Source organism: Erpetoichthys calabaricus, chromosome 18 (assembly GCF_900747795.2).
Source record: "Erpetoichthys calabaricus chromosome 18, fErpCal1.3, whole genome shotgun sequence".
NCBI lineage: Eukaryota > Metazoa > Chordata > Cladistia > Polypteriformes > Polypteridae > Erpetoichthys > Erpetoichthys calabaricus.
The window spans coordinates 57,939,359-57,953,182 of NC_041411.2; the positions used below are offsets into that span (position 1 = coordinate 57,939,359).

At 39.2% G+C, this 13,824-nt stretch overlaps 1 protein-coding gene across 1 annotated transcript in view; it reads left to right on the forward strand.

The window, feature by feature from the left end:
• Positions 1–13,824, forward strand: part of nuf2 (UF2 component of NDC80 kinetochore complex) — an 83,916-nt gene that overhangs the window by 43,983 nt on the left and 26,109 nt on the right. Inside the window, exon 8 of the mRNA XM_051921499.1 lies at positions 9,074–9,167. Within this exon, the coding sequence (XP_051777459.1) occupies positions 9,074–9,167 (94 nt within the window). The remainder of the gene's footprint in view (positions 1–9,073; positions 9,168–13,824) is intronic.

The following is a 13,824-nucleotide window of genomic DNA, read 5'->3' on the forward strand; positions in this document are numbered from 1 at the left end:
ATGAATATTTTCGTAGGCTTCAGGGATTCTAGTGATATATGAAAATGTGTATATATACTGTATATATTTGTAAATATACAGAGAGAGAGATAAATATCTATAAAGTAAAATAAAATAAAGTTATGTATCTATCTATCTATCTCTCTATCTCTCTAGCTCTAGACGAAGGACACTGATAAACAAAACATAAGTCTGAAACTTTAGTTGAACTTTTCTCTCTTATAGATAAAGGCACATAACTTATGAATTCTGATCTTTTAGTTCATGTGGTTATAATGGATAAGTTCTTTACCTGGTTATGAAACTTCTGTTGCCAGCAAGTGACACTCATTCACTCACAGCTAGTCTCTGTGCTGGCTTACCGGGTGCGAGTTGCTGCTCTGCACTTTCTTACTAGATATAGGAAGACTTATAACTCAGCTAGGGCTTATCCTTTACAATACAATACAATACAGTTTGTTTTTGTATAGCCCAAAATCACACAGGAAGTGCCGTAATGGGCTTTAACAAGCCCTGCCTCTTGACACTCACTACCCGACTGTATGAAGGCGGCCCCCTTTATAGTCACCAGACGTACTCCAAGTGCTTGCTAACGTTCTTCCGACGTCACTTCCTGGTGTGTCGGAAGTGCCACATGAGCACCCGGAAGCACCCAAATATCACAGGTCCCTGCATCCTTCCCTACCTTCAGATGGTTAACCACCTGTGTAATCTCATTGAGATTAGGTGGTTCACAGCTAATTGGAGGATCAGCCTCAAGAACCATGGACCTTTAGGTATCCAACGTCCTAGCCAGAGGAACTGCTTTAAACAGCTGCTTAAAGTAGCTAGCCAAGCGGGTCACAACTGTAGCGTCATCCGTTAAGACCTGTTACCTGACCTGACTGCAACTCTCCAAGGAATAGATTTGGATGTGTGTAATGCTTCAATTCCTCAGTAAGCAGCATGTGGGTCACTAGACCATAGAAGGTGTGTCACTTGCTCACAGATTCTTCTAGCAAAAGCCTCCTTATCTGCCCTCAGAGTCCCTGCAGCTGTGCTTCTCAGTTCCCAGTACAGTTGGAAGTTGAAATCAAGCCGTGTGATGCAACTCTTCATGATGATATCTAGGGTGCCCTGCGAGATGAAATGCATCCTTCTGGGAACACCGGCAGCACCAACAGAACCCTCAGCAACATTCTGGTTCTTGTTGACAGTTGACAGTCACACCTAAGTCTTAAGGTTCCTCACTCAAACTGTGTGCGCTAATGCAACCAAATACAGGTTTTGTTGATTATCACTTCTACTTAAATTGTGAATTAAAGTGGTGAATTAAATCATTGATACTTTAATTAAATTGTAAGAGAAAACATTTTTTTTTTTTTAATTGTTGAGCGGATGTGCCTTTAACATATGATGGTATAGGGGGTGATGGGTCAATTCCTCCTTGGAGATTCATGAACCATATTCTCCTAAATGCTGGATTATACTTGATGCATCTTGCACTGAATGCAAGGGGCATGTGACGAAAATATTTCTAACTACACGGCGCGTCTGAGGGGGAAATGTATATTCCAAATGCTGAATTTCAAGGAGAAGCTGGTTATACTTCCGCCAGAATGATGAACAAAGGGCTGAATATGATACAACCAGTCATCAAAATGCAAGGAAGACATTCAAAAATTTGAAATTCATCTGCAAATCATGTCAATCCCTTGTTATGAAGATATCTGTGACCCGTGGTATTCAGTTGTTAATAAACATTCATGCACAGGTGCCTGCCCGCTGTTTCCTTATGCTCACCAATGTCATGAAGTCTGTGTTTTAAGGTTGCAGGTGTATTACATGTTATTGTCATGTTACCAGGGTCCTCTGTTATTGACAGCAGACAGTGAACTTTGTTAAAATGGTATTGATAAATGCCATTTTGTTAGTTGTTGTTTCAGTCATTTTGGTGTGCACATATGTGTTCTGTTACCAATAAATTCATCAATGGGAGTTCAGCAATCTTTCAAGAAGCATGAAAAATAAGATTTAGCAAAATATTAATAATAGTCAATAATTATCTATATATATATATAATTCACTAAGCCGGAAGACAAGTAGCCACCCATGGAAAGCACGCCGGAAGGGGCGTGGATTCACTAAGCCGCCGACAAGTAAGACACCCATGGCGCACGCAGGAAGGAGCCACGCCCACCAACTCTAAGACCATTGGATACGACGACAACTCGAAGAGCCATGCCCACCAACTCGGACACGATGCCTCGGAAAACATGCCGTCATTTCTGTTTGTCTGTGCCACAGTCCACATGCAGCTCTGAGCCACGTTAACTTTTCATTAGTCAACCTCAGTGGAACCTTGGTTCACACAGAGGCAGCGCCAGAGAGAGACAGAGGCACACACAGGCAGCCCGAGAGAGAGAGCCACGCACACACAGGCAGCGTGACAGAGAGACAGAGGCACATACACGACAGAGAGAGCCGCGCAATCCTTTAAAACTAAGGTTAAAACACAATGAAGTCTTTAAAAACCAGTAAGCCCTGTGCCTCTTTTTCATTAGCGTGTCACCTGCTTCACCGCCCTGCAACAGTCGAGACGCTTTGTCAGCAGCTGACCTTCTCTGTGCCTGACTCCACTACTGTCAGTCGCCTGATTAAAAATGGTGAACTCCTGCAATGTTACTATCTTGGTTGGCTTTTAAATAAAGTTCGGATTTGTTCAAATGTTCCTTTTTCCCCCCTGTGCTTAAAACTCATTTTAAAAAAAGGTGTTTATACAACTGCTGCAATGTTACAGAGAGAGAGAGGGCTCCCGTGCTTCTAAGAGACAGAGGGGGAGGGGGCTCGCGGGCTGCTGAGAGAGAGAGAGGGGGGCTGGGGAGGCTCCCGGGCTGCTGTGAGAGAGAGCGAGAGAGCCTCACACATGCAGCTGAGCAGGGAGGCTGGGTTTTTTTCCCCCCTGTGTTTAAAACTCATTTAAAAAAATGAGCATGTTGCTCTCTCTAGAGTTCCATCTTTTCATTCACTTACTGGTATGCCTGCAGGAACATGTGCAGCGAGCAACACACACACACACACACACAAGAGAGAGCGCTGGATGCATAAGAATAATAATACTTCATTACATTGATATACCAGTGTTTTCAGTATTCAAAGCGCTATCCACACAGGGAGAAACCAGGAAGCGAACCCAAAATCTTCCACAGTCTCCTTACTGCAAAACAGCAGCACTACCACTGCGCTACAAGGCAGTTAAAGAATGCACCGGCCTCGATTTTGTTTTCACTTCTGTTTACAGCGATCGGATCGTAGCGTGCATTGTTGCAATGTTACTTTACTTGGTGGCTTATTACATTACGGATGTTTCACATGTTAATTTTTTTCCCTGTGCTTAAAAGACATTAAAAAAGTGTTTCTCAACTGTGACTCCGGAACAACTCCGTACACAAGCTATATTAAGCGTCAACAACGAAGACTCGCTACACCTTAATGAACAAGTGCTGAAACTTATCCCTACCGACGAAGTAGCTTTCACCAGCGTGGCCTCCATCGTCACTGACGATCCCGCTTTCAGTCACGGACAATTGTATGTTGCTCTCTCCAGAGGTCCATCTTTTCATTCACTCACAGTGGTATCCACAAACCCACCCCATTTGGACAACTGTGTCGTTCAGCAAGTGTTCACCCATCAATACATAATTATGCGGTGTATGTTACGCCGCAGGTTGGCTAGTAACTAATAATTCATTAGTCAACACCTAAGAACGCTATTGAAGACATTTAAAAGACAAATCATTAAAATAAATGTACTAATCCAGAAAAAAAAAAACATTTCCAGTAGAAAGGCTGTTGTTGCACTCAGTTTTAACCTATGTGATATGAATGATTAAAACTGTGAATGAAATAGTTTATCCTTTGAATTTTATCAAAAAAAAAGAAAGAAAAATCCCTTGCCTGTACTAACCAGCCCTTTAAATTGAGGGAGAATCTAATTTTCACAGTAGGTGTAATCCTATAAAACTTGTTACATGCACAGCTGTTCATGGCAGATTAAAACTGATTAAATGTTTTTTAAAAACTTGTAAAAAGTATTCAATGGCCATCTTTATCTGTTGTTTCCCCCATACAAAATGAACACAGTGTTGTTAAAATAGTGTACAGTGTCTTTAATAAGTATATCTTCTATAGGATATTCTTATCTACTGTGCTCCTCCATTCTTTTCCCCCACATGGGGCAGTTATTTCCACAGCTGAGCCTTTACTGTAGAAATGCGTACCCCTGTAATATGCTTGTAAAATGAATACTGTATATCTAAAATTGTTAAAAATGTATTTTAAAAGACTGTAGACAGTTTTCTATATTAATTTCATATTTAATGTGCCTCTCCATCCCATCCACTGGAGGGGACACTCATTTCCACAGCTGAGCCTTTGTCGTTGAAATGCTCTTCTGTTTACAAAATGAACTCTGGACAGCTAACATTGAGCTAAAACTATTTAAAAAGACTCTTGTCACTTTTTTCTTCACTGACCCCTTTTGTCCTATCCACTGGAAGGGACATTTATTACTCCAGCTAGAGCAGAGCCCCGTGTCTGCCACTTACAAAGTGAACACTAGACTGCTAAAATTCTTCAAAATGTATTGCTGGCTGGTTGTTTCAACCAAGAGGAAAAGAAGACCAAATTATACTGGATGGCCTTCTGACGCTGACATTCAGTGATACAAACTCAGAACTTGAATAAAGTACACTTTTCTTAATGGCAGTACATAGTGTGAAAGTTATGACATTCATTGACACAAATCATCAAGATGAATGGAAATGTACAAGGGAAGGATGCACTGCACAGAAGGAAAAGAATTAGGCGCACATATATGGAGGTTCGAAGGTTAAGAGACTGAATGATTAATAATTTAAGCATTTGATTATTTGGCACCTTAATCAAAGCTATTGTCACATCATTTTTTTCTTTTAGGGGCCACTGGCTCCATGAAGTGAATTTTTGTCTGGAGCCCTGCTCTGTAAACTGTGGGTTCTGGTTGTAGGCAGCCAAAGTTACAGCCAGGTTGACCTGTAAACTTGATGAAAAAAGAGGTGAGTTACGATGTATTTTTGAAAGAAGGAATAGAGGTCTTTCCATTGGTTTCTTGGTTGTACATAAGCCAATTCTTTTGGTTGACCATTGGTACAAAGTTCTGTACGTTAGTGTTACTCATCCTGAAGTAAATGGCCTTTATTTGCTCATACCTCTGGTCTGGTATCGATCATCTTATAAGATTAAGTGTGAAGACTGTATTCTGGTAAGAGGCACTGCCATGGAAACAAGACTTTTTAGCTGGCAATAACAGTGTTTGGCAGCAGCTTTTTAATGTCAGGACTTGTATTCTAGCCATAGCAGAAAAAAGGATAATACCAGTCTGTCCTTCACTACATCCATATAACTACCTGTGAAAGTACTGCACAGATATTCTAACAGCTGAGTCACAGGTTTAGCTGTCTGCACACAAACTTCTACCCCTGAAAGAACTTAACGTAAATGAACATAGTTTGTGATATTAACACATTAAGTCATTGCCAAATGCCCCTAAACAACAAGGCATCTTCAACTAAGTAATACTCAAACTTTACTTCAATCATTACTTCTGTTTATTTGCAGAAACACCTGTCAAATGTTAGTTATGGAAAATAGAGAATCTTAATGATTCAAATCAGGGTCGCACGGAAAGCTTTAGTCTTCTCATGCCAGGTATAATGCTTGCAAGCATAGGGACAGTAAATGGCAGAGAATTATTTTCTGTTTCTGGCAGTGGTGATGTCTCTCTAAAAGTGCTTTTTAAACTCTGGTCTTTTATAGGGTGCATTTGAATGCTACTTTATATAAGATGGCGCATCAGCTGAAATTGGACTATTTAATAGTTTCAATGGCCTGGTTGATTGTTTAAGTTACTATTAGCTAACCAAAAAACATGTTAACCTTAAAGTCCAAAGTCCTCATTATATGTCCAGTAGTGGAGGAAGTACTCAAACGATCTACTCTGGTCAAAGTAGAAGTACCCAATTGACATTTCTATTTAAGTAAATGTAAGAAAGTACTTACTTAAAAATATACTTAAAGTATTAAAGTAAAAGTGCTTGTCCAATGTATCACCTGATTCAACAGTACAGTATAATATAATGTTAGGTGTGCTTACTAAATGCATATTGAGTTAAATGCAAAAATAGTACAGGTGGTACCATTTTAACTAAGAACAATTCAGATTATGCTGCTGACAAAGCCAGAGTAAGACCCCCAGGGTGTCCAAACTCAAAAGGCTCTTCCCCCAACCCCATTGCTATCCTTATTATTGAACATTACATATGTCAAATAAAATTGGGGACAGGCATTGAAGAAGAGGAAAAAAAAAAAAACTCTAAAATTCCATAACAGGTCAATTCAATCTGTTTTTGTTAATTACAGAGTCAGCACCAAAATAAATTCAGCAGGTAGGGCACTGGATTTTCACAGGGGCTGATACATGATTACAGTTTTAAAAAAAAAAAAAAAAAAAAAAGCCCAAAGTATTTTCAATTCACAGCAAATTTGTCTGAGAGTGCATAAGCATCAAAGATGAGTGAAAACAGACCTTTGTCATACAGAATACAATCTTGCAGGTTTGTGTTGCTCAAACATGTGCCTCTAACAGACATAAAGAAAATAAACACACAGCACTCAATATACAGCACTGTGCAAAACAGAACATTATGGGGAAAAAAAAGAAAAACGTAAAAAAAAAATAGTTCAGTCTACCACTGCATGCCACTTTAGTAAGCTCTTGATACTTTGCTATCTAAAGTAAAACTATACCAGGCTGATGTGTGATTTTGATTAAAACCACTGAACTAACCTTTTGAAGAAGTGAACTTGAAGAGTCTATAAACTGAACCTCAACTGAGCAAGCTCAATAAAGTTTAAACATTTAAGGTAATGTAACCCTCAGTAATAACTTATCCATTTCATATACAACATGTAAATAAATATAATGTATTCTTTGCACCTAAGTAGCAGATATAGATTCAGTTTATGCCATAAAGGCAAACAAACACGCAATGAGGAACTAACTAATTGACTTGACTACTGAAACTTCATTTAGTATAAAACACTGCCACAGCACTCTATATAGGGACATGCAAAGTATTCAATCCCCTTGAAAATGGTTTACTTTGACTTTGGAAATGTATTGTTACAGCATAAGAGTTCACATTAAAAATACTGAATGGATAAATATGTGTACTAACATTTTGTCATGCAGTAAATTATGCTGACTTTCAAGCGGTTTGAATACTTTTGTATGCCTGTACATATCCTCACTCTATTGACTCACCTGTCACAAAAGTCTGAAAGACACTAAATCCTTGAGCCATACCTTCTATTTTCACTTAGACATTTCAAACTTGTGCCATGATCCCTTCATTTTATAAGCCTATCTGTCATTTCCTCCTCTGTCCCAGTTTCTCATATGTATCTTTGCTTCTTAGTTTGATTTTTTTCCACTGGTTGTGAGATGGAAGGTGGGAATACTTATTTATATTTTAGCACCAATGAAACTAAAGCTGTCTGTGATGCACCAATGGCGTTCTTTCACATATTTCACTTTTCCAAACAATATGATCAATAGCAGGCAGTTCATCACTTTATACAGAATTCGCACTTGGACAAACTTGGTTGATTTTACCATACAATTATGTGGTGATTGCGGTGGGCTGGCGCCCTGCCTGGGGATTTGTTCCTGACTTGCGCTGTGTGTTGGCTGGGATTGGCTCCAGCAGACCCCCGTGACCCTGTGTTAGGATATAGCGGGTTGGATAATGGATGGACGGATGGATTATATGGTGAACCATCACATACATGTCCTTGACCCAATAAGAAACACTAATGTAAATGGAAGAGGCTGACTGCATCCTGCATCCATTTTAGCACACCTGTGGAGCTCCACTAAATCGATTCATTCATTTCCCATGATTCACTGAAAAGGGTTGTTTAAAAAGAACAAAACATCCTTGTGGCTGTAAAATGTAGTGGAGTAGAAAGTCAGGATATTTGCTATAAAATGTAGGGAAGTAGAAGTCTAAAGTATCCATAGTTAAATCTACTTATGCACTGAAAAATGTACTTAAATACAGTAACGAAGAAATTTTACTTCAGTACTCTCCACCACTGTTCACATCTTCTTGCAATCCTTTGCGCACTGATTGGATTATCCAAGCTTAAAAATACACATTCTGATGGTAATAAAGCCGTCTTGCATTTTCTTTTACATTTGCTTATGCCCCAATATCCAACATTCTTTTATTATACACTAGACAAAGAGCCCGTTTCAACAACGTAAGATGAAACGGGCACGAGTGGAATAGTAATAAGTATAAGCACCACAAACCTGATATAGGTGTATTGAATGAATACGTAATTAGGCCTTGAGCTGTAGTCGAAATCGCCTTTCAGGCCTCTAGAGCTTTAATCAAAATCGCCTTTCTCTTTGAATTTTTGCGGCTGTAAATCCGCCACCTCCTGCGATGTTGGGGTTGGATGTCGGTCAAAGTCGCCTTTCTCTTTGAATTTTCGCGGCCGTAAATCCGCCGCCTGCCACGATGTCGGTCTCATAAGGTTTTTAGGGCAGCTGCACAGAAGGCGACTGCATATTCGGCTTCGGACATGCGTAGAAGGCAACTGCGCATTCGGCTTCAGACAGACGTGAGTGAGTGAGTGAGTGAGTGAGTGAGTGAGTGAGTGAGTCTGACTGACTGACTGACTGACTGACTGAATTAATCAATCACCTGGCTGCTGTTCCAGTAATAGAACACATCAATTGCACAAATGCAGACATTGTCAGATTTACCTTATGAGCTCTCTAATCTGGTTAAAATCTAAGATACATAGTTTATGACTCATAGTATTTACTTTGTAAGTAATATTTAGTGAACTGCAATTTTTTTTCATTCTTGTTACAAGCAGAAGCAGAATACATTATCTAGAGATTTGTGTTTTTAAGCAATCAATTGTTTTTTAATGAGTCTGTGTGGTTTTATTTTTGTTTATTTTTGCTTGTTTATTTTAGAACAATTCCCCCAGAACAGCGGGCAGCTTTTGAAGAGATATCTTCGGAAATTGCAGAGCTTGAAAAATTAATGAATAAAGAATCGCAGGAAGTGGTGAGTACAATCTTTTTCTGCATCACTGTACACTAAATATGCTGCTGTTTGGAAAGATTTTCTATATTAAGTACTAATCATCAGTGTTGGGTAGGATATTCTATAAAAGTATCTAGTTACTGAATGCTGAATCTACAGTCCTTAATGTATTCAGATTTTTATTCTGAGTGAATACTCAAATTGTGTAACTTATTCAAACTTGTGTTTCTGGAACTGATTAAGCCAGAATTGTGTGATCCATGCGATCAAAGTTGCAGATAGCTTGTTAATCTTGTTTTTCGGAACAGGATCAGTACCTCCTTCTTCCAGAATGAAAGATTTAGCAAAATCCAGCTCAGTGCTCTGAAGCTAACCTGAAAAACAGTGGGTTTAATGTAAAGAATTAAAGCTTTGATGCCACAGCATCGCATCCAACCATAAAATCAAAGTTTGTAAATGTCCTGTCAGAAATGCTGATCCAAGATGCACTATTTAATAAGCAGAAAAAGCTGATAAAATGTTGAAAATATTGTGTCTCTTCATGAAAGAGCAGTTGACATAGAAGCATAATTCCTTCACCAAATTCTATAATTTGACCAAGATTCGACATTCTGACATGGCCAGAGGAATGTCTGCATCAACGTTGTTCTTCTGCATTCAGGGCTTTAATTTATCTGAGCAAAATGTGACTTGTTCAGAAATAACACATTGTGGTTCTGAGCACACAACATGGACATTTCCTTTTTTTAAGGCCAGTATTTTTAGCAAATTTTAACACATATTGGCTAAGTAATCACAAATGTGTACCTAAGCAGCATCTGCACACAAACATACACAGGCTGTTTTCCCAAAACAGAAATAACCATCATCAAAGAAGAATTCCACAGATACACAGGTATGGCAAACAAATTTAAACAAATGTGGCATTTATGAATAATAATAACTGATAATAGACTCGCTGGTGGAACAAGCTGCGCACCTTTATCCCATCTGCGGAGTTCGTCACCATTTAAAGGAATGGCTCTGACTACTCCCCTCTTCAACCGGTACTTATACCTGATATGCTTATTAATGCAATTTTGATTTCAGGTTTTTTTTTATATAATTAATATTGCAAAAATTGAATACACTGCTTTCTTGAGGGCATATACTTTAAAGCAGTGGTCCCCAACCTTTTTGACAGCAAGGACCATTTTATTAGATGCAAATTTTTCCACGGACCTTTGGGGGGGTCAGTTTTATACACAATTTACATAACATTTCTATTATTATTAAGTTATTAAGCAGTTCGCATACGTTTTCAACCCAAGATTTTTCTTCTTTTTTTGCGTATAACAAAGACATACAGTATGCTTTGCATTTGCCATTCCTACAGATTGCACATCACAAACATTAACACTGCTATCTTTTTTCGTGTCTACCGTTTCTATAGGAGGGTGACAATGAGTTAAATTCCAATGGATGTTTTTCAAATGTTGACAAGCAATAAGCAAAAGGTATCACTGAACACCACAGAAAACAAAAACAACAACAAAAAAAACATTACGAGGAAAGTTCGAAGAAAGAGATTTTTTTTTTATTTTTTTTTTTTTACAATGTTTCTGTTTGAACGTTGCGCAAATGTGCACAAGTGAGCTGCGACCACAGATCTAACTGCTCTGTGGATGATTCGTTCAAGCATTTCAAGGTCACTTCGTTGTAATGAAAGCATCTGCTGAATGTACTTCGTAGTAACGTGATTTCTATAGACTCGTGTCATATGGGGAAACTGTCGGGACCATAAAAATACTTTATTGTAATACAGTAATCCCTCCTCCATTGCGGAGGTTGCGTTCCAGAACCCCCCGCGAAAGGTGAAAATCCGCGAAGTAGAAACCATATGTTTATATGGTTATTTTTATATTGTCATGCTTGGGTCACAGATTTGCACAGAAACACAGGAACATTATTCAAACACTGCAAACAAACATTTGTCTCTTTTTCAAAAGTTTAAACTGTACTCCATGACCAGACAGAGATGACAGTTCCGTCTCACAATTAAAAGAATGCAAACATATCTTCCTCTTCAAAGGAGTGCACGTCAGGAGCACAGAATGTCAGAAAGATAGAGAGAAAAGCAAACAAATCAATAGGGCTGTTTGGCTTTTAAGTATGCGAAGCACCGCGGCACAAAGCTGTTGAAGGCAGCAGCTCACACCCCCTCCGTCAGGAGCAGGGAGAGAGAGAGACAGAGAAAAACAAACAGTCAAAAATCAATACGTGCCCTTCGAGCTTTTAAGTATGCGAAGCACCGTGCAGCATGTCGCTTCACGAAGCAGCTGCATAGAAGGGAGCAACATGAAGATAATCTTTCAGCATTTTTAGACGAGCGTCCGTATCGTCTAGGTGTGCGAACAGCCCCCCTGCTCAATCCCCCTACGTCAGGATCAGAGAATGTCAGAGCAAGAGAGAGAGAGAGAGAGAGAAAAGTACGTTGGGTAGCTTCTCAGCCATCTGCCAATAGCGTCCCTTGTATGAAATCAACTGGGCAAACCAACTGAGGAAGTATGTACCAGAAATTAAAAGACCCATTGTCCGCAGAAATCTGCGAACCAGCAAAAAATCCGCGATATATATTTAAATATGCTTACATATAAAATCCGCGATAGAGTGAAGCCGCGAAAGGCGAAGCGCGATATAGCGAGGGATTACTGTACTCTCTCACCTCGGTCTCTCTCCTCTCTCTGCGCCGCTGCAAAGCCCTGCCCGCCAAGCGTTCTGAAAATTCTGAGTGAGTCTCCGTTGCCAGCAGTTCTCTCGCGGCCCGGTTGTCAGACGGCTGCGGCCCAGTAGCGGGCCGCGGACCGGGGGTTGGGGACCCCTGCTGTAAAGTATTCAAGTAACATCGGCAGGGGTATATTTTGTACAATGCAACAATTTACCACACAAAGTTTACATGGGATTAACTGTTTTACACATTCATTTTTTCAGGGCTGTTCCTTCACAATATCTCCCTTTCCTTGGCAGCTACTGCTCCTCTTTTATCGGATGTGCTTATAATCTTCATGCGCTGCCGCCATCACGTCTTGAAGGTTGTCCTCTGTTTTTCAGACTTGTAGTCCTTGGTTGATCAACTTTTCAGTGCTTGACTCATAAGGGCTTGTAAATTTTGCTGTGAACATGCTTTAATCCAGATCAACCTAATCTAGCCAATTGAAATCCATTGTTCTGGTGAAGGCTAATCCAGTGGTGCGAAATTATGCTAAAGCAACCCGGAATTCGTTCTGTGATCCAGGAGCAACTAACCTCTCTTTCTAGAACATATCCCAGATGGCATTCTCTGCATTGTATAACCGTGTCTAATCTTTTCAAATAAAGTCAACTACAGATCACTGTTCAAATTCCCTTTTAACATTATTACCCGTTACAAGGTGCAATTAGGCTCAACAGGCTAAAAAGCAAACAGAACAGCCAGATTCAGCAGGGTGTCACAAAACTGCAACTGTAGTGCTAATGTTCAAAACATGCAATAGTTATTTAACTGTTACTCATTAACACACAAACAAATATAAAGCAACAACAAACACTTTTAGAAAACTTGGTAAAGAGAACAAGATTTATGTAAGAGTTTAGCTCACCTAAAAAGCAAACAGAAACCACCAGAATCAGCGGCATGTTGCAAATTGTTTTACACCTACAGCGCTGCACTTCCAGCACAAAAAAGAGAGATAGAAAGGAAGACTAGCGCTTTCTCTAATAGAAAACATTTAGAACACCATCTACCAATGCTTGAACATTAAATAAACCAGCTAACCACACACAGCACAAGTAGTGAACAAGCAATGCGTGAGGTGAACAATGCTCAAATAATGGGCAATGTAGTACAGAAACTAAGGATCTGTGAAATGTCAGGAGGCTACAACTAGGCTATGCCATTACCTGCATATTACTTCATTGGTGTGCCTTCAGCATAGTACTCGGCACATGGCAAATTCAAGTTTTACATTTTGAAACTTTCTGGATTTTTTTTTCTAATATTTTCAATCCATGGCTGATTAAATTTGTAGATAAGATGTAGTTTAAAAGAATTCAGTATTCACTTTCATAAAGTAACTGTTTCATTGAATCCATCTTTAAAAACACAAGCTGACTCCAGAATACTTGCTTTTGTATTTTGAATACATAATACTGTTAATTGTACTGTATTCCAATACAGTCCAGCTCTGCTAATTATTAACTGATATCTTGGAATATATTCTTGGATTTTGTCATTTTTTTAATGATTATTTTATATTTGTTATGGGCTGAGTCCTTTAAATAATGTTGTGGAAATGTACAGCATAAGTGCTGATATCCAAGTTGTTTTACCTGGTCCATCTTTGTAGTAACTAGCTAGCTAAATGATTTGTCAATTTAATTAGTTACACATGTCTAAATTAGTCTGATAACAAACTGATCCATTTTTGGACTAGGCAAGTTTATGAACATGCAACACTCATTCATATTGGATGAATTTAATGTTGTCCCTCAACCTAAACTACAGATATTTGGGATACAAGCGGAAAACCACTCTGGCTACAGACCTCCAGCAGCAGAACCCTGTGTGGCTGCTTCAGTCACAGGATCCACAGCCAGACCCTTCTCTTTTAGCTTGCACATTCAACATATACCAGTCTAGGGTCAAGATTCAAACTTTGCC